At 44.9% G+C, this 20,897-nt stretch overlaps 1 protein-coding gene across 2 annotated transcripts in view; it reads right to left on the bottom strand.

The window, feature by feature from the left end:
• The window catches only part of LOC147261616 (zinc finger protein 521-like), a 90,627-nt gene that overhangs the window by 66,212 nt on the left and 3,518 nt on the right, over positions 1-20,897 (bottom strand). For both annotated transcript variants that reach the window (XM_086203730.1, XM_086203729.1), the window contains exons 2-3: positions 17,218-17,271; positions 10,104-10,304 (exon numbers count right to left, since the gene is read on the bottom strand). In XM_086203730.1, coding sequence (XP_086059856.1) covers positions 10,104-10,304; positions 17,218-17,271 — 255 coding nt within the window. The remainder of the gene's footprint in view (positions 1-10,103; positions 10,305-17,217; positions 17,272-20,897) is intronic.

Genomic DNA, 20,897 nt, shown 5'->3' on the forward strand with positions numbered 1-20,897 from the left:
ACTCCACACAAGACAGCAGCAGAATACTGAGGAGCCATGACAGAATAGAGGGAGGGAAGGAGGGAGGGAGGGAGGGAGCAAGGCGAGTCTTGGATAGAAATGGAAGATGATAATAGAAAACAAAGATGGAGAAGGATTAGGATGTTAGAAGTAAACAACAGCTTCTGAGTGGTGTCAGAGATTACAGTAAAGAAATTCCTGTATTACTTTACAGCTGAATTGAAACTTTAAAAGAGATGTGTAAGGCTTGAGGAGGAGAAGGAGGGAAAAAAAGAACAGGATGTGATTGGTGGGAGGGGGCTCGCTGGGATGAGTGGCTCTACCTTGAGAAAGCCTGATGCTGCTTGACCAGGAGGGAGGTTGGCTTGGAAATAAATTGCAGAGGAAATTGGTCCAGATTATCAGGGCCACAAAGAGACATGGCCTTTCGGTCACAGGTGAGGATGGATAAATGGCTAGATGAATAAATGAACAAAGGGACAGAGAGCGTGATGATTGATGGCTGAGCAGATGGATGGTTCAGTTGTGTTGAGATCCAACCACCACCACCACCAGCCCCCCCAAAAACCCTCTTAACCACCCTTCCTATCATCTCCGCAAAAATAAATCTTCTGTTCTTTCTCCTTCTCGCTGAACGTAACACACACTCTGACCCTTTCATCCTAATGATCCCCCCCGCACTTCCTCCTCCTCCTCCTCATGCACATGCAAACACAAACTTGCACACACCTGCAAAAAATGCTCACCTAACAAACAAACAAAGCTCGAGCCTGGCCTGCTTTTCCTCAACAGGAGGGCAGCTACAACAGGCACCATGCCAGGTGAACATCCTCAGAGCTTGTGCACTCGCTGCAGAGGGTAAAGCTCAATGCTGGAAACACACTCTAAAATACAAGGAATAGTCAATTATCTTTAGGACTCGGAAGACATACTTGGAATAATATATATATATATATATATATATTCCTCGTACATGGCCCACCTGCTGTATCAGAAATAAAAGATTAAAAAAGACATAACTTTTGCTGCATTTTATATCAAGGTTCTTTCTGTAACAGAGAGTCATAACACTCCCTCCCCTAGAGGTAATGATTCAAATGCATTAAGTCTCCCAAATTGAGAGGATTCACCTGCAGACTGCGATGCCTCCCTCCTGCACTAACTACCCTCCACACGTAGTACACCCTCAGGCATTCAACCTAGGGCCACAGACAACTCCCCTGTCTGTCTTTCCTCCTTCCCTTCAGCTGACAGGTTCTTCGACTGCTAAGCTCCAACACGGACCTCTGTGTTTGTGATGACTGTGCGCAGCAATCAAGGGAGAGAGAGAGCGAGAGAGAGAGAAAGAAAGAAAGAAAGAAAGAAAAAGAATGATGAAGAAGGGGCGAGAGAAGGAGTAGATGCAAGAAAAGAAGTAGAGAGAAACAAGGACATCAACAACGTGTTCTCACAGAGAGATGACCCCTGGCCATCCCGAGGCATCTGGTTTATCTGGCTGTCTGGGTAAGCCACGCACACACCTAATGACTCCAGCCTGGTCCATGTCCCATAGGTGTTTCTATCCTGGATTACGGATGGGGAATGACAATGGGCGGGTAAACTACTGCACCTCACATCTAAGAGCTCAAGAGTTCACCGTGATCAAAAGACAGAGGTGACTTGAGAAGTTACGGAGAGGTTATAGCATTGGCTCATCAAATCTAAAATTTAAAATGTCGTTTTAAGACTTTTCAACCGTACTGCTGTTTTGTATCGTAAATAAATACCTCTGAAATTGAAGGTCAAAGTACCTATAACTGAGTTTCGCATAAAGTTGGGGGGCCCAATATAGATGAAGTTTTTTTTTCCCCCTTTTCCTGGCGTTGCACGGTGATGCTGAACAGACCTCAATCTACTTCTGCAGTGGAGATTAGTAATCATCTAGGGTCTTCTTATTGATGGCCAGGCTCAGCTTGTTTGCATATTTGCTGGCCTCGGAGCCCAGTCGCCTGAGGTGAGAAGCAAATTACATTTCTGCTTACCCCCATGCGCACTACTCTCTCTCGCACTCTTTCGATTTCTATTCCTCATTTTCCCCTCCTTTTCTCCCAACCTCGTTTCTCTTAACATGCTGATCAGTCATCTTGCGGTAAGCATCCTTGCCTGCCCTGGTTGCATCCGAATAGCAGCCTCATTTGGCTAACATCATCACAGTGTAATCTTGTTGGAGAGAGCAATCAGTTTACTTTGGAATTAGGTATTCCGTTGGCGGGCCCGCAGAGAGGGAAGGCTCAGAGGGTTTAAAGGATGCAAACGAAAGCATGCTCTCCAGAATACAGTCTTGAGCCTGATTGGGTGATAACAACCCACACAGGCTCCATGTGAGAGTAATGAATGGCCAATGGGAGGCCTGAATAATAATGCAATTGGATTAAAATCCAATCACACGATGGTTTTGTCTGTTGACTTTGTTTGTGGGGTATGTTCGACAAACCAAGTTCATGATGAGAAAGATGCATCATGCTTTGACTGGGGGCACATAATGTCCTAATATAAAGATTACCACTCTGTTTACTACAGCCCAATCTCTCCTGGTTGTCAGTCGGTCCTGCAGGATTTTGTTGATCGGATTTTAGTGTGCATGCGTTGCATACAGAACGAGTCTGATGACACGGAGAAAAGATTGTAACAGTAGATGTTGTTTGCGGTCTAAAGCAGGGGGGATTATTTAGAGAATCGCTACCACAGGTGGTAAGTTTGATCAGGGATTTGAATCTATAGGTTTATGCCAAAGACATGTACCAAGCTGGCACAAGGTAAAATCCTCGCCACTCATTGGGAGGCCATCTCTTATAGGAGAGGCTCTCTGATCAAATCGATTGACGCCTCCAGAATGATCGCTCAGCAAGGCAGGCTGGAGGTGGAATAGATTAGATGACCTTTACATCCTCAGCGGTGCAGGACCCCCCGCTGTCCACTGCTCTTAACATAAAGAGGACATCTCTGTACTACCTGACAGCATGACTTTACTGTCAGACCATTACATTCAGCACCGACACACGCTGCCAAAGCACAGTCCAGCTGGTGGCCTTGGAGACCTAAAACGACACCCATCCTGCCCATAAAACTAAATTTATGAACCTACCTTCCCAGTCCGAAAAATGGCAATTAGTGCTCAGGAACAAATGTGTTACTTCACATGATATTTGAGAATCACTGTCCTTGTGGGTGGCTGAACTCCCCATATCCTGAAGTATAGGAGTGGCTGTTCCACAGAGCCCCATAGCAGCCCCCACCCAAACACTACCCCCTGGCCAACAAAAACAACCCCTGGGAGAGGTAGAGGAGAAGGGGAAATGTTGAGTCGGTGATAGTGTAGCCCCAAAGTTCCTAAACCACAGTGGCTAGCAGGATGCCGTCACAGCTGGCTCCACTCCTTCCTGTGGGCCCGCTCCACAGTGCTCAGCCTGCTGGGAGACATAAACCTGTCGGACTGGTCACTCTTTCCACCGCCCTCCATCTCCCTCTTTCCTTTCCTCCCATTACCGGCAACTTTGGCAAAAGCCGTCGGAGGAAAAAAACCCTATGGGAATCGATGTGCAGTACATTTCCATGCAGACGTAGGCAAAATCCTATGGCCTTTTAGTTTGGGAGTGTTAATATGAAAATGTTTCTTTTAGGTGACTGTGAAGGAGGTGCATGTCGACTGGTGAACTCGCCTTTGTCTGAAAGTCACATTACATCCCGATGGTGTAAATTACGGTCGAGGAACATGCCGGTGAAAAGCTTGTTTTGGCATTTGATATGCTAATGATGAGTGTGTTACGCTGCACGCCACACAGGACTGTGTATAAAATCACATCACGGAACAATAATTTGCCACATACACACCTGTTGAGGTGTTATTTAATCAAAAGCCATAAGATTACCTTCTTAAAGTGTTAATCTTATTCTTACCTTTGTCACTAACTTATTATCTAAAGGCATAAATAAGCTTGCAAACCTGACTGGGTGCAGAAAAGAGAGAAACAGAATCCAGATTTCACAAAGCAAACATTAGAAAACACAGTCCATGAAGTTATTAAAATACATGTTTGCCTTTTCCTTGTGCCTAGTTATGTTTCTCTGTATCTGCTTCATCATTATTCCGGTGAGCAGTCCCATGTTTGAAAGAGAAAATCATTTGAATTCTGGGGACCCGGAGGAGGGTGAATAAAAACCCAGAGGTAAGATCCAAGCTCGCTCTCCGTGCCCTTCCGTCGGCTGCCTACCTGGTAAACATCTCCGGCAGCTCCTTGCTTAACTTCAGACTGACCACTCAAGCAGGAATTGAGACTTTTTCCCGTCTCTCTTCCGAGCCACTGCACATAACCTGTTTGGCATTAATGATGTTGTTAATAAAATGCGGCTGGTCTGTTGGTGTATTTGCCTGGCAGGCCTGGTGCCTGTCCTTCTCAGAGATAAGCCCACTGCCAGCCTTATCTACCTCCCACAGCCCCACCCAGCAGTGCCGTGGACACACAACCAGTCAACTCATCACTGGCTAATTACCACCTCTGACTGCCTTACAAAGCAGGCATGGACTCACATAGCTGCTGCTGCTAAGATTTTCTCTTCCCTACCTTGACTGTGTCTCTCGCTACGTCTTTATCTACCCATCCTTTACTCATTAGAAACGCCTGCTTTACTCCCAACACCACAAGATATTTTACTTTGCTCTCCTGGTTAGTTTTGTCCACCATGTGATCTGTTTTAATTTGTCTGAAGAAAACACTCACAAGAAAGGGAATACGCAACAGTTTAATGTGGTGGGTGGTCGGGTAAATTCTGTGCCTGCAAGTTCAAGCGTATGTCTTCACACTTTGGAAAAGGGCTGGTGTCATTTATGTAGCTCGGTATAAGCTATCTGTGAGCTGGAGTCAGTTCAGTCTCACAGCTTCAGCAGAGCAGACGAAGTCACTTGTGTTACAGAGGGAGGGAGCGGTTTCTTTTATTCAATTGTTTTCCACTTCCACGAGCGTGTGCCAAGGGGGAGGAAAGCGCTGGCTTAACACGCTCTGCAATTCAACACGGCCAGACGCAGTCCTATTAAGATTTAATGTGCCATTCTTCAGCTTGTGCCGCTGAAAAAGACTTGCAGGCTGAGGAAGAGAGTGAACAAAGAGCAGGCAGAGCCGGGGCCAGGGAGAGATGAAGAGAGCAAGAGAAACCGAGACAACCGCTTCATGGCCAGGTCTTTGTCACATGACTGAAGTCAGTAGTTTCAAAGGGATGCTACATAGTGGTGGGGGAAATAACAACAGTGTCGTTGATATAGTGTTTTCACTCAGTGTGTGTAGTTTGGGGGGAGGACATGAGATGATCGGTTTTGTCCATGTCATCCCTGCTCTTGTAGTTACCTACTTTAAGGAAGAGATCAACTGGATGAAGTCACAGCATGTGTTTTGCCTCTTGGGCGATGAATTATGTCGTCTAAAATGCAGAGTGCAGGCACGCAGGTGCTCGGAGGGAGCATGTGTGCGCGCGTGCCGTTAATACATGCATGTGTGTGTTTGCATGCCAAAGCAGATGACTGATTGAGCAAGAAAATGTGGTGTGTGTTAGAAAGAAGGGGAATATGATGGAGGAAAAAGTTGTAGCGTTTGGCCGTTGTCTCCTCTGCCTTTAACATAAAACACAGGCTCCTCTTTTCTTATTTTGATTGTTTTTCTGCAGAAAATGCAGTCCTCATCTGACAAAGACCAATAAATACTTTATACAGTGCATAATGTGTGCGGTGTGAAGCACAGGGGAGAGAGAAAGAGGGCGTCCTCATGAGGGCATATGCTTTGAATTCCTAATGACACTCCTGTTAATGTTACTGGCGCTGTCGCACAGTGAGGAAACGCACAGGGATGCGATGGCATGGAGTCAAACATCTACTTTAATACCCTCTTTCTCTCCATTTCTTTCTTTTTCTCTTTCAACCTAGTCCTCTTCCTCACATGTAAAATGCCCCCCACGCAAACACACACACACACACACACACACACACACACACACACACACACACACACACACACACACACATAGAGTAAAGCTCAATTCTGAGAGCTCACTCTAGCATGAGGTCTCTTTTCAGTGGCTGCGTTGTGCCAGAAGTAGCTATTTTCCTCTGACCGCCTCTCCTCCTTTCAAAGCCTTGTAATCAGTGTGCTGCTCTTTGTACCAGGATGTCGCAAGACGCCCCGACAGAAACACAGCAGAATTTCTGATGAACTGGCTCACAGTTTTGCTAATCAGGTCTTGCTCATGTCACTTTTCCTCTTATGTGAGCTATTTTGAAGCAAATAAAGTCTTTGCAGTTTGGCACATTCTTCTTGGCAGCCATGAAGCAGCTGTTGGATCAATACTGAAAGTTAGCTTGAAAAAAATACACACACACACACACACACACACACAAAAAAACCAATAGGAGCCTGTTGGAAACACTTAGCAGAAAACACGCACTGCCAGGGGCCTGTTCATAGTTGAGGCTATTACTGAATATTTCCATGCTGCTGACCCAAAGACTTGATGCAGATGAATTCAAACACTTCAAATAAGCATGTCATGGTTAGGAATGGAAGGAGGAAAACATATATGAGTGGCTCTTAAATTTTCATCTGATTCCCTGTCACAAACAGGAACTACGTATTAGAAATGTGTCGAAACTATTTCTATCATATTACCACCCTCTGCATTGTGGAGAGATATTATTGTTTTTTTACGCAGAGTATCAGTATTTCATTTGTATTTTTCTCATAAATCTGAAATGTATTTTATTGAAGCTGAGTGCATTTTTGTAACGTCTACTGGGAAGAAGAAAGGGGAAATCTACATAATATAAATCCATATATGGCCCAGTTATCTCTCTCTCTTTCTCTGTTGCACCCTCTCTGATTGATTCCTTTATCTGAGGGAAGCAGAAGACATGCTCTGTTTGCTCGCACAGTGGCCAGCAGGAAAACAGAGAAAGACACTTATTAAAAAGGTCATCTCACAGAGGGTTAAAATAGCAGGGCATGGATCTCTCTGGGGGGAGCAGCCATGCCCCTCCTCTAGTGAAGGACACAAGAAAAGGTGTTGCTCAAGGGAGCTGGACCCATAATGAAAGAAAGGCTACCGAGCTGTCAGCCCATGTGTGTGCACCAGGCTATTCAAATACCTTCAGAGACTCGATGAAATACAATCTTCTGAATTAAAACTCTCTGCTAGAGACCTTATTTCTGTTTACAGGCTAGCTAGTAAACACAAGAAATGAGCTGAGGAGCGGCAGTATTTCTTCAGGTCTGAAAGCATTTTTCAATTGCAATCTCATATCTGGCATATGAGCATGTCCTGTGCCAACAAAGAACAGAAATCAAGCTCCGCTGTGTCTCTTCCTCTGCGAGGGATCAGTAACAATACAAGAGACAATACAGTAAGAAAGTGAGACAAAGCATTTGTGAAGTGTTTTTGGAAAGGCCTATGGAATAGCAGAGCCTCAAGCCTCCTGTCTCCTCCCCAGGGCTGCCTAAAGCCCTGTCGGCAGGATGCTGATCCCCACATGGAAACCTGATCTGCAGCCATCCTGGAGCCGGAGGGGGGACGGGGGAGCATACTCCCCCCACGGAGCCCCTCCGCTTCTGCCCCAGAGTTTAAGGGGTGCTCTGGGGGAACATTCCTCCAGCCCTGCCCCAGCCAGCCTCCACTCTCAACTCTCTAGAGGAGCATTCTTCCAGCCCTGCCCTAGCCTTCACTTGGATCTCCTGGGGAGCATTCCTGAAGCCCTGCCCCAGCCCAAGAGAGGCTCCCTGGGGATGCATTCCTGCAGCACTCTCTCTCCTTCTCTCTCCCCCCCCATCTCCTTCCTTCTCGCTCGCTCACTTTCTCAGGCTCTCGCCTTCCTCCGCAGTCCAGCATTAGCACGATCAATAGCACCGATTGCATCGGGGACACGAAGCAATCCATACCCATGCGCTCCCTTAGCGCACTGCAGTGGTCACGGCTTAAGTGCATGGAAAGGTGTTATACCTCTGCCAGACAGGAGGAGACAATGGCCGCCATTGATCGCTGTGACATGTAACATCTTTCTCTTTCTTACTGTCCATCTGGGTGTGGCCGGCATAACAGCTAGAATCTGTTTTATTTAGTCTGTTGTCATGAAATTTGTTTGACATTCAAAGGAAAACAAGATCCATGACCCAGGAGATGATGTGTTTGTATGGACATGTCTGCCTCTAGTAATACACTGTATATGTTTATTGGATATCAGCTGGGGAAAAGAGTTCTGTCAAGCAAATCTCCATATGTAGATTGGTTCCAGTCAAAGCTCTGCAAGTTGTTTACCAGGAAGAAAACATTTGAAATGGTAAAAATGGACGGTTTAGCAGGTGCTGGTGGTTGATTAGAAAATGGTTCTAATAAAGGATCCATCTGTGAGTAGAGACTCGATGTAAGGCAGATTAATTGGTCATGGATGTCTACATAATGCCACATAGGAAATCTCCTCTCGTATTCCAGAGAATACACAAACACACGCTCGCGCGCGTGCGCACGCACACACGCACACACACACACACACACACACACACACACACACACACACACACACATTCAAAGTACTTAGTATGCCATCTAGAAGTTTCTTTTCTCCCACTGTGTTTGAATACTAATAGAGTGTTTCTGCACAATCACAATACCCTAATGGCAATTAGATTCTTTTGTTTGCTTTCCACAGGGGCTCTTATCCAAACTGTGTTTTTTTCATCATTGAGCAATTAAGAGTTATTTGTCCGTAAGATTGACATTTATAAAAGCCTGGCTTCATTATAAGAAAAATATGGCTGAGTCAGTCATGACCACAAATCAACAGGGCTGAACATGAAATACCTGCCCCCGAAAACAAAACTCATGTAACATTACTGACAATTTACCGATTATTACACCACAAATATGCATAATTAAAGAGAATTTTAATTCATGAAAGAACATGTCCCCCAGCTCCCCCCCCCCCGTCTTAAATAATGCCCATTGTGTTTATAATTCCATATTTTCCCCCAAATATACTGGCCACGAATCTGTTGGCTCCAGTTAGATGCGAGGAAAGGGTGACAGGATGTTCTGTTTCGTTCTCACTGATGAACTCCTTAGTTGGATGATCGCAACAACACAACAACACACACTCACACACACACACACAACTATACAAAAATCTGCTTTTACAATAAAGCATTTCTTTGCTTGTATTCACACAAACAATCACAAGACTTGGTTCACTTACATTTAATGGAAATTCTTGTGGGACATCTACCCTATAATTTGTGGTTTGCTGATTGTGGGTTGTAAAAATATGAAATCCAATTGTGCTTGAACGTAAACAGAATAAGAGACGACTTTCTCTCGTGCGGCGCTCGAATTTTGCTTTGAAATGAGAGCTTCATCAGAAACAGGATTATTACTTTTCAGCCTGGTCATATTCTGTGTCTGAATGAGGCGTAGCAGGACGTATAAAGGAGGACAGCAAGTCCAGAGGAAGCACATGGAAACCTTCAGTTCATATCATTAGTTCTGTCTGCCACCTTGTCAGACTATTTATAGCTCTATTCATCCATCAACAGGTCAATGACACAGTCTGCCAATGGCATCCTTCTCCTTCAGTCCCACTACTACTGTGTCTAGCTAGCACTGGGAGCAGCTGAGGGACTTTCCTGGAGCAAGTTTCCAGTTGGTGGTCTGGTTACTCTGGGACCTGGTAGGTCCACGTGGAGCCCAAAAAATAATAACGTTAGAATTAGTGTGGTGCTGTAGAAAATGAGGCAAGGACACAATGCACCTTCAACAAATCCTGCAACCTGCTGTCATCTATTCTAAGGACACTTGAAGCTAATTTGCATGTCAAATCTGCAGATATTTATATACAGCGAATGTACATGATGTGTGTGAGGCCTGTGTGTGTTGTTGCATATCTACTGATGAATGTGGTGTAGTACTCCCCTTGGTGCAGCGTGCTAACACACATAGTGAGGCATATTCTCTGGTGAAAGCATAGAGTGAGAGTGGAAGTGGGAGAAGAACTGAGTGGCAGAGTGGAGGGGAGGCTCGGTGGGCTGAACGTTGTTTACCTGTCAGCTGGCATTGATTAATCTTGTGTTCGGTGAGATCGCTCAGCGACTCGAACACCTGCTGGCAGCTGTCGCAGCTGTGCAGCGCAGGCTCCTCGTCCTCCTCCTCTCCCTCCTCTCCTTCCTCTGGAGAGAGCAGCCTCTTCCTCAGACGCCCGGTCTCACCATCCTCCGCCGCCCTCTCGAGGGCGCACTCTGGATCTGCCGAGCCACAGGAAATGACAGCACCATGTAGTCAGTGGGGTGACCCACACAGCGAGGTTCTACAGCTTCCTCTGGGTGTCAATAAAACGGCTTTCTAGACTCTGGATTTAATAAAAACAATAATAAAAGCTGTAATAAAAATGCAGGTTCAATTTGGGCCTCTGTAACTCAACCACTCATGCCATAACAGAAGTGCTGGGCAGGTGAGGGTGAGAGATATACAGGCAGACAAGGTGGCAAATGCTTACACACACACACACACACACACAAACACACACACACACACACACACACACACACACACACACACCTCCGTTATTAGAAATGGTTTTACGTTGTGTTTGCCCTGCTTCACCCAAGCAAAACTTCAGTATATGAAAGTAGACTGATGGGAATATGGGTAGTTAATAAATCCTGGCTTGCAGGTTTGGCTGGACCAAAGAAATATGAAATTCCACCAGCCAGTGCTGAATTGCGTCAGTCGGCGTCTATCAAAGGAGACAGACCATGCCATATTACCCAGACATCTAGGCCAGAACGCTGGTTGTCTGGAGCACAGTAGCACAGAAAGACACACAAAACTGAGATTGGTGTGTGTAACACTGTCGTCACGACACACTTCCCTAAATTATTCAGCCTTGCTCGCAGGCAGCCGCGGGTCGCGCACATCAATATTCTTCAATCCATCTGCAGTTTTGTCTCTTGTTGGCTTTGTGCTGCAGTAGTGCCAGGGGTAGGCGACTCACTGACTACCCTCAACCAGGACGAGGAATCACAATTCCAGTTTAATCAGAAGTTTTTCACAGGATGTTGAAATATTCCAACAAATCAAACCTTGGGTTCCTCACTCACAGTTTACCGTAAACATCTTGATATTGTAAAATGAACATGGCTCACAAGAGCATCTCATAAATAGGCAGCATGGCCTGCAGCTCTCTTTCTCCCCCACTGTGACCATCACACTTCACAATAAGACTGATTAAAAACCCATACTTACAATCACACAATCATGTCATCCTGGTTATGGCTCTGTGGGGCAGAAGAGCCCTTGTGCTTCACTGGCAGCCATTTTAAGCGCCACTGATGCGAGTGTTTCTTAGCTTGTCCTGAAACTCCAGAGGGGAACATTAGGAAGGAAGCCTGCTTTTTCACCTAGCGCGCAGCTAACATTGCCTGAGGACATGTGGCACAGCTGTGTGCAGGTGTGGGTGTAGATACACTGGGTGCATATACACATGGGCGGCCATTTTGAGTCCTCCTTCTGTTGGGTGCTCTTAAACTACAAAAATCCTTGAGGAAAGGCAGTCCAGAACTCATCGAGGCCACCCAGGATTTTTCCTTTCCCCCACTTGTGCCAAGTATTGATGTAACATCACACCCTCCATTGTCCTTCCTTCTTGGAGACTGAGGCTCTCGGAACATGCCCTCTAAAAATATCAGCACTGAGGTCCCCAGTGGGACCATGCAGAACAGAACAGAAGGTGTTTCAAGAAAATGAAAATCCCAACCCAATCCTCACAGATGCAGGCCTTTCTTGCTCTGGGGGGAAACACTTCTGACTGAGGCCACACAATATAGACTTATGATTCACCCACACACACACACACACACACACACACACACACACACACACACACACACACTTACAGAATTCACAATATCCACTGAAATGTAAACACTTATTGCGTACAAGGCGCCTGTGGAGGACATTAAGACTTTTCTAGTCGACTTTATGAATCATTAATTTCTCCTAATATTACAGCTGGATTCTGTCAGGGAAAACAACTGATGGCTGCATTTAAGAATTGAAAGTTTTATGTTAAAATGTCATAATGGATTTTGTCATATTGTTCTAAAGATCTAGGGTTATATCCAAAGGAAAAAAAGGGAAGTTAAGTCTGTTTTGGGTTTTGTTTTTTTGTTTTTTCAATTCTTGATGAGAGTTTCCTCTCTAACTTCCAAGCTGGATGTCGGTCAAGCTGAGTGACCTCCGGTGCACCGCTGTGATGCTGCGCTAGAAGTGTAAACTGCAACATGTTGGAGACGGCGGGGGTGGGGTGGGGTTTTATGTGTGTGTGTGTGTGTGTGTGTGTGTGTGTGTGTGTGTGTGTGTGTGTGTGTGTGTGTGTGCGTTTGAGCGCACGTGTGTGTCTGTGGGGTGGGACTTGACACGGCAAGGTCACGTCCAACCCTGGGATTAAAGTGCCACGTCAATACTGAGGATCCTGTGCCTGTGGGCCTCATACAGTAATCTATCAGATCAGGACATCCTCTGCTACCAGCCTCTACGGGCTGGACAGCAGATCGATGCAAGCATGCTCCGGCTAGCTGACAATCACATGTAGAATATGGAGGGAGAGGAAAAAACGTGTGGCATATTGAGGATTTACCATCACCTTTAACACCCTTGTTAATTTTGTTAATCAGCTTGACAATGTTAGTATACAAGGGAAGGACAAGAGGGAAGCTCCATTGACCGCTGATCCATATTCTGATAAGGTCAACTCAAAGTAAGATGATCGCAGCTCAGTCAGAGAAATTATTCATGAGAGGAATATAGTGAGGGGTTTTTGTTCAGGATGAATTTTCATTAGTGCTGTGCTAATTGTGGTAATCTTAGCGATGATTGACATCTTACATCTTAAGGCGCAGGTCTATCCATCATAGCCACTCGTGTCTCTTATGGTGCAGAGTGACATTTATCATGCCACAACTTTCATCTTATGAGTTGGAGAGTCCCCTAGACCCCCCACCCTTATATTATTGAATATTTCTGCTCTTAAATATTTATAACCCTTTAACTGATATTCTCTTCTCTGCTCCATTAGCCCCACAAGGGACCTGTGGTCCCTAGCAGGGAAGCTTACTCTTGTCCCACCTCCTGCTGTCTGGCCCACACTGAGACAGGTGGAGAGACTCCGGGGGGGCACAGGAAAAATAGTCAGGTCAAACAGCAAAGCGTTAACTCGACAGTAACTAAAAATTGTAACTTCATCCTCAAAATCAGGTTTTTCAAGATTAAATGAGACACTGAGAGCGTGGGAGAAGGAAGAAGCTATTTTTGAAAAGCAACATGTGACATTTTCAAACGATTCAAAACCAAAAATCACTCGCCGCCATGTTCTTACTCGCCTGTGGATACACTGTGTTGAGCTCCGTCAGGATTCCTTTATGGAACTTGGTGTCGAAAAAGATAATTACCAGCTCACCCAACTCCTCATTTCCCCATCATTTCCCAGAGTTCCTGATCCTATGATATCCGCCCCCCACCACCATCACCACCACCACAACCAACCCCTCTACCCACCACCCTCCACAGCAAACCCACCCTATAACCACCCACCCCCAAGTTCAAATTAAGAATTTATTTTAACCAGCGAGCAGCTTCTGTCGACACATGTCGGCGGGCTTGATCAAAGGTGAGCACGCTCCTTTATCAGAGTGAGAGAGGCTGTCAGAAATAGGAGGACATTAAGATTGAATAACCTTCACACGGTTGCCGGCACCTCATTATTTAAAAATCTAAAACTTTTGCAGAGCACCCCAGCATATATATAGGTCACACTACATTCTAACACCACATGTGCCTCCGAGTGTATCCTCCCTCTGTGTGGATGGGATTTGGGGGCTCTCCACTTAGACCGTCACATCCACTGATCCCACATCATTAAAGAACGTCATGATCCTCCGACGAAACCGTGTTCTTGACACTTGCCAGATTGTTAACGAACGTCAAGGATTTGCATGGTTCCTCCTGCCTGTGTTCTCATGGACGTTGCCCCCCCATCCCCTCCAGATTCATATTGAGGTTTTAATTACACTTTTATATTTAGAATCGTTTTGAAATTTAAAGATTACCAGAGGTGTTTGGTGATTCCTCTTAGATCATATTAGAAAAATTCAAGTGATGCGCCGACAGAAAAGAAAAAAAAGTTTCCCATCGTGTTATAAGTCACAAATAAACACGAGGTGTATTTATGAAAATTTGATGATGAGATAATGACAAGTGGAGCGGAGGGAGAGAGAAAAGGTGCAATTACAGGAGAAGGGAAAGAGCTCTACATGAAGGAGGCAGCGTGTATACACACGGCATCATCCTGCATTTACAAAAAAAGGGGGGAAAAAAAAAAGATCGGAAATCAAAGCGGTTTGAACGAGAAACAACATTTGAACACAGCAAACGCTCTCTTTCTCAGGTCTCACTCGCTCGCTCTCTCACAGGGAGTGATAATATTGAACGGAGCACCTTGCCATGCCATTAGTGCAGTAAAACATCAAAGGAAATGAATAATAGAGAATATGATTTTGTGAAGTGGTGGAGTGAAAGAGTCCCTTCCTCTTCTTTCGCCCCCACCAGCACTGTAGCGAGCCCTGCAGTACATTGATCTGCGGGCAGCCTCAACCTCAGCCAGAGTCTCAGACAACGGCACCTCGCCACCCAGACACCCCCACCCCTTTCAGATCTTCTATTTGCCTCAGTCCACTCCACTTTTGACACTCTCTCTATCTCTCTCTCTCTCTCTCTCTTAGCAAAAAAACAAAAAAAAAACAAAAAAAAAACGCCTCAATCTGACATAGCCGAAAGCAAAAAAACAGACACGGAAGAAAAGAGAGGGATGTATATATAAGAGAGAAGAAAAAGCATGGAGCATGTGGTTATAATTACACACAGGCAGCGCAGTGGTAAAGCCAAGCTGCAGATCTTAAGCCTGCTCAACACTCTCTGGGTAAAAAAGCGCACTGCCTCATTAAATCTCAGATATCTCACTGTTCCTGCCCCTCTATACTATGCATAATACTGTCTGTCTTTTAGAGGGCCTCTTTTGTTAGCATTTCTCCTTTGCCTTTGCTACATATCAAACATGAATGAGAAACAGGAAGCAAGGGCCTGCAAGAGCACAACTGGGGGTCTACTTACGAGGCCGATCCTGACACCAAGTCTGATTAAGCCCTTAGCTTGTCACGAGTCTAATGGCTATTGTGGCAAACGTCCATCAAAATGGCAAATGCGTGGAAAAAAGGAAGAAAGACGCAGGTACGCTTTTCAGCCTGTCATTAAAAAAGAAGGCTTGTTTGAGGATGAATTACTGCTGCTACTGCAAAGACCTCATGACACGCACGCACCCAGCCACGCACACACACACACGCGAGGCGGCGAAACATTTGTAAAAGTTACATGTGACAAATTGGCGAGAGAAATATCACAGAATCCTAAATGTTTACCGCTTCAAACAGCTCATTGACCATTCGTCGAGCTGCATCCTGAGGAGGAGGAGGAGGAGGAGGAGGAGGAGGAGGAGGAGGAGGATAGGGGGGGGCTAAAAAATAAATCAGTCAGACGAAGTCAAATGAGGAAAAGTGAGAAATTAATTTGGGCGCCCTCCCGATTTCTCCACAGGCAAACATCGATCATGTGGTGGCTGTCTCCCCTCACTCTGGAGATAGAGGTGGTGGAGGGATAGTGGGGGGGTAGAGGGAGATCCGTGTGTCTGAGGGGGTCGTTGTAATCAGGCACACTCATTAGCTCTGCTTTGGCTCTGGATGACAGGAGGTCTCCGAGGCAAGTCTGCCTCTCATGCCCAGTCCTTCATGTCTTGAGCCGGGGTTACAGGAGGCTGTTTCTCTACACACAACCACCCGCTGACACTTCTCAATGCACACTTCTCACAGCCACACATATACTGTATTGCACTGTTTTTCTAGGAAAGGACGGACAAAAAAACTTGAGCGACAGTTGAGATCTTTGCACAAAATTCAGCCAACACTTTAAAACTGACGAGGGGTTTGAGTATAATACAACAACCCCGCAGTAATTCTCCTTCATAAAGGGGACAGAGTTGTTTTATTCAATCTGTCAAGACAGATGAGTTGAAAGCTGTAAAAGTGACAAAATACTAGGAACAGCTCCCAATTTAACATCACCACAAAATTACAGCCTCCAAGCTGACAAACTGATTCAATAAAAGTTGTACCTGATAATCCTGATAAATTTAAGAGATTTATTGTGCGGTGGTTGTATTATACTCAAACCTTTCAGTAATTTTAATGTTTTGGTGGTTTGGATGCTTGTAAGTGTGCTTACAATTTACCAGTTCCAGCAAAAGATCACAAGTGTCATCAACTTTTTTTCCCCATCAGCCATTCCGACAAAACCTGTCTGTGTTTTCTTTGTTTTGGCTGATCGGCGTTAAGTTAATGACGTGTGCTACTTTCTGCGTGATATCAGAGCTGTTACAGCTCAGTTTCGTGTTGCTTTGCAGGGAGATTATAAACCAACTAAAAAAAAAAAAGCGAGAGTAATACTGCAGTTGTACATGACAAGCAAAAAGCGAGGGCGGGTTGTAGTGGTGCATGCAGTGTCTGTAATTCGCACAGGAGCAGTAGGAACGCTCTGGGTAAATGCCGGACTAATGTGGCAGCCTAGGAGTACCCAGGGTCCCCAGCCTGCTGGGCAAAACCATCCATATCGGGTTTAAAATAACCACGCCTGAGACTTAACCTTTACCAGAGACAAATGAAATGAAAATATACAGTGTGGTGCATCAGGAGCAGGTTTCATTCATAGGGGGCTTTCTGCTAGCCTGACCTGAATTACCGCGCTGTTCCTGGAGGGCCACTGTGAATGGCACGTGTAGAGACAGGACACATTCATCTGGGCCGCTCTATTCTACATCATACAGAGAGTTGGGAAACAAAAGAGGCTAAAAAAAAAAGAGTCAGGAACACACGGAAGACAAGGACTGCATCCTTGTATACATGCAAACAAATTATAAAAAAACAAAAACAAACCTGCACACATGCAACCGTGAAGTTTGCCGGGTAAAAAAACAACAGGAAACGCATAAAAACCCAACAACGACATGATTCAATTTCCAGCCGAAATATGACGAAATATGAAATGGAGCATTACCGCTTGGAATGGCAGTCTGCCCGGGACTGTGCTGGTCCTCTGTCACATTGTCTTCTACTGCCAGAAACAGAGAGAGAGAGAAGGAAAGGTGGCGGGGGTGGGGGGTGGGGGAGGAAGGAAAAAGTGAGGGAAAGAAACAGTTAACGGTGAAAAACAAGTTTGAGATTTCCTTCTTTTTTTATTATTTACTACTGAGATTTTTTTTTTTTCCGAGTATGGAAACTCCAAGAGATTTCAACAGCTTTCGACAGCTCAACCTGTGGTTTGGGAATCCACGCAAGCCTTTCATATGTATGAGGTTTGGCAACAAGGCAAACAGCCACCCACGTAAATAACATATTGGACGGGGTAATGGCTGATGAATTATAAACGCCTCCCATGAAACATCCCACCAGCACCAACATCAACAGTGACCAAGTGAAAAACACCTTGATGACTCCATTAGTGAGTAACACCGCCTTGATTAGACGGCAAACATTTCTGTATAAATATGGATCTTTCAAGCGCAACGGGGAGAAAAAACTTGTTACATACACTCAAGACGTGCCAGAACTGCAAAAAAAAAATAGTAGAAGTTTTTTCTTTTTTAAGAGAGGCTGACAAAATAGTGACGGTTTGAACGAATCCGCTCATTAGAGACACGGCAAATAGAACACATTTGACTCTGACCGCATTAGCGGCCTTGAAACACACGACTTGTGTTTAGTTAAAAAAAAAAAAGGAAAAAAGAAAGAAAAAAAAAGATTTTTTTTTTTTTTACATTAGAGCCTTTTCTTTTTGAAACCGGTGAGACTTCCTCGAGGCGTGTCAAGTACAAGAAATGAAATGGATTTTAACAGCGGGAAGAGAACAAAAGAGTCTCCCACCTGTTCTATGTAAAATGAGGGTCTCACTGAGGGCGTCTCACTGTTACGACCGCCACCTTCTCTTCTCTGTGATTTAACCCTTTGTAGCGTTCCACCCATGCAGTTGAAATGCATTCTCCATTATGTCTTTTCTTTCTAGCCATTCATTTTCCTGGGCAAAGAGGAAGAAGAAGAGGAGGAGGAGGTGGAGGAAGAGGAGGGGGTCTGACAGGACCTCCCAGTAGGGGAGTGTGGCAGTGACTGCCAAAGCAGAAACTGGCGCACTTTTAAAATCATACAAAATATCCTGTACTTTGCATAATTAAGGCAGGATCCTATGGTGGCAGAAGCCTTTCCCTGGGGGGAGCGCGAGTCTCTGTCAAGCGGGGTGTCAAACCTCCGTGAAAAATGAAGAGGAAAGTGTTGAGCTGTTTCTTCTGAAGACGGCAAATGACGGAGCAACAACGTTTGGCCGTCAGGCCTTGTCCGGCGAAGAAACCGAACCCTCACGGAATCGGTTTTATCTAAAGAAACGCCAATATTCTTTCACATATAAGGGGGAAGAGTTCCCCTAGAAACCATTGTACACAGAAAACACACCAAATAAATAGTCAAGGGTGTTGCAATTAATTAGCAAAATCAATTAAAAGTGACAGAACGGTTGGACGCAGTGGAGGTTTTGTCCCTACGAGCCAACAAACAGGACTGAATCACAAACCTGGTCCTGTTGAAGGAGGCCTCAGTGACTGACGCCCCGAGAGTTTAATGAGTTTCTCTAACACTGTTGAGCGCCTTGCATCTGAGATCATTTAAATGGCTATAAGGATGGGGGGTCCTAATAAATCCCCCACGGTTCTATCAGAGACGGTGTTGGTGGCTGGATTTTTTGTTTTGATTACCATCCCTGTTGGTGAGATGAAGCAGAAAAATTCTATTTCACAATGCCTGGAAACTTAAATATGACAGCTTTTTTCTTCTTCTTTGCAATGATTTGTCACCACTGTGAAAGTTTTGTCGTTGAAAGTAAACAACTTCTTTTATCATTTCCACCTGTCTCCCAGATAAATAATAGCTTAGCTGGGAGCGAGCGTCGAGGGTTGAGCTGTCAGGTAACTCCTGTGATGCTTCACACTAGCTGGACATCGGCGAGTGCAAAACACAAATAGCCGGACAGTTTTAATTAACATGCTCTAAAGCGCATGATCATCTCATTACGACTTCACCGACTCATCCCACATTGTTATTAATGCATCGCTGCTATCAGTTAATTAATGTTTGACAAGGTACAGTGTATCACTCAGCCGCTTGACAAACTGTAATCACGCTGCTAGGTTTTGTTGATACAATACCAAACACACGTGGGACCATTTCAGCGCTGCTCCTTTGATTTTCAAAGCAGCAAAAAAAAAAAAAAGAAAAGAAAAAAAAACGTAATCCCACAACAAGTGGTACAGCATTAAAGGCCACTAATTAACACACTGGCCACACACGAAAAAATGAATGCAGAGTAACTGTCATTATTGTGACTGACAATCCCCTAGACGGTTTATTTCCCTTTTTAGGAATGAATTAATTCTCCACAGCGCAAAAACAAATAAAAAACAATAATTTATAGAACAGATTGATCACCACATGCACAGCCCCATAAAACTAATAGACATGAAAAAGTAGAACATGGCAGCTTGTACCTTCTCTAATCCATCAAATTAATCCCTGCTGCGTTTAAGAACCGAATGCCTGTATATGTATTGCTTTTATGTGCCTCTGTGTGTATTTGTGTGTGTGTGTGTGTGTGTGTGTGTGTGTGTGCCCGAACGCATGTGTGCGTGCGCGCGCGAGTGTCTCTGGCAGCACTTCTCACACATAAAAAGCCCTGAGTGTGTGTTCCTGGATATGCGTGACTCATCTGCTTGGTTACAACCAGCTTGGACGATACAGCGCCGAACACAATGGCTGTGTAATCCGCTCTGACTGACCGGGAAGGAGACGCTCGCCACAGGGACTACAACTCAATTTAGCTCGGGTCAAGAGGTCAACCCTCTTCAATTAGGGCTGGGAGGGGAGGTAGGAGGACACACACACATGAATAACTTTCTTAATGAGCATTATTTGAACTGATGATTAGTGTCATAAATAATTTGCAATAGAGGAGCGTGTTAATCACATTGCATAATATTTCTAATCCTTCATATGTTGCCATGTAGCAAATCACAACAATCCACTATAGTAGGAATCAAAATCAATAACTCCAAGTGTGTTGTGTTTGGCTTTTTTGTGTGTGTTTTTTTGCTGCTGCTGTTGGTAATTTAGGTTTGATAAAAATAAATAGAGGACAAACTAGACAGATGCAAATAAGCCCTGCGTCGCATGATTTCATTTGCAGCAGAGGCGGATATCAATCACTGTCTGTGAACTCTTCGTCCTCCATGTGGCGGAGGCAGACAATCCATGACAACAAGACAGACACATGCCACGGAATAAGAAGAGATATCGGCCAGCTCCCGCGACACCCCGTCCAACACACTGAGCCGCATGTCAAGCGCACTGACAGCCGTGCTAATGGGATTTTTCCACGGCTCCATCATAATTTCCTTAATGATAATACTAACCATATTTTTGTGTCACATTAGAAACGTGTTAATGGGTGTTAGGCCACAGATCATTAATTGTGAACAGACTGGAATAGTGTAGCTTCCTAAACTAAGAGTGAGGCAAATGTTCAGAGATGTTCTAGCAAGTGAGGGAGGGGAGAGAAAAAGTAACTACAATTCTACGCTTTTAATTGTGCAGATTTGCAGGAGCCTCCTTAAATAAAAGCACTAGTTTCTACTTGAA

The sequence above is a fragment of the Aulostomus chinensis genome, chromosome 5 (genome assembly GCF_037954235.1).
Source record: "Aulostomus chinensis isolate RoL2024-O1b breed Wild chromosome 5, RoL_Achi_v1.0, whole genome shotgun sequence".
NCBI classification, from domain to species: Eukaryota; Metazoa; Chordata; class Actinopteri; order Syngnathiformes; family Aulostomidae; genus Aulostomus; species Aulostomus chinensis.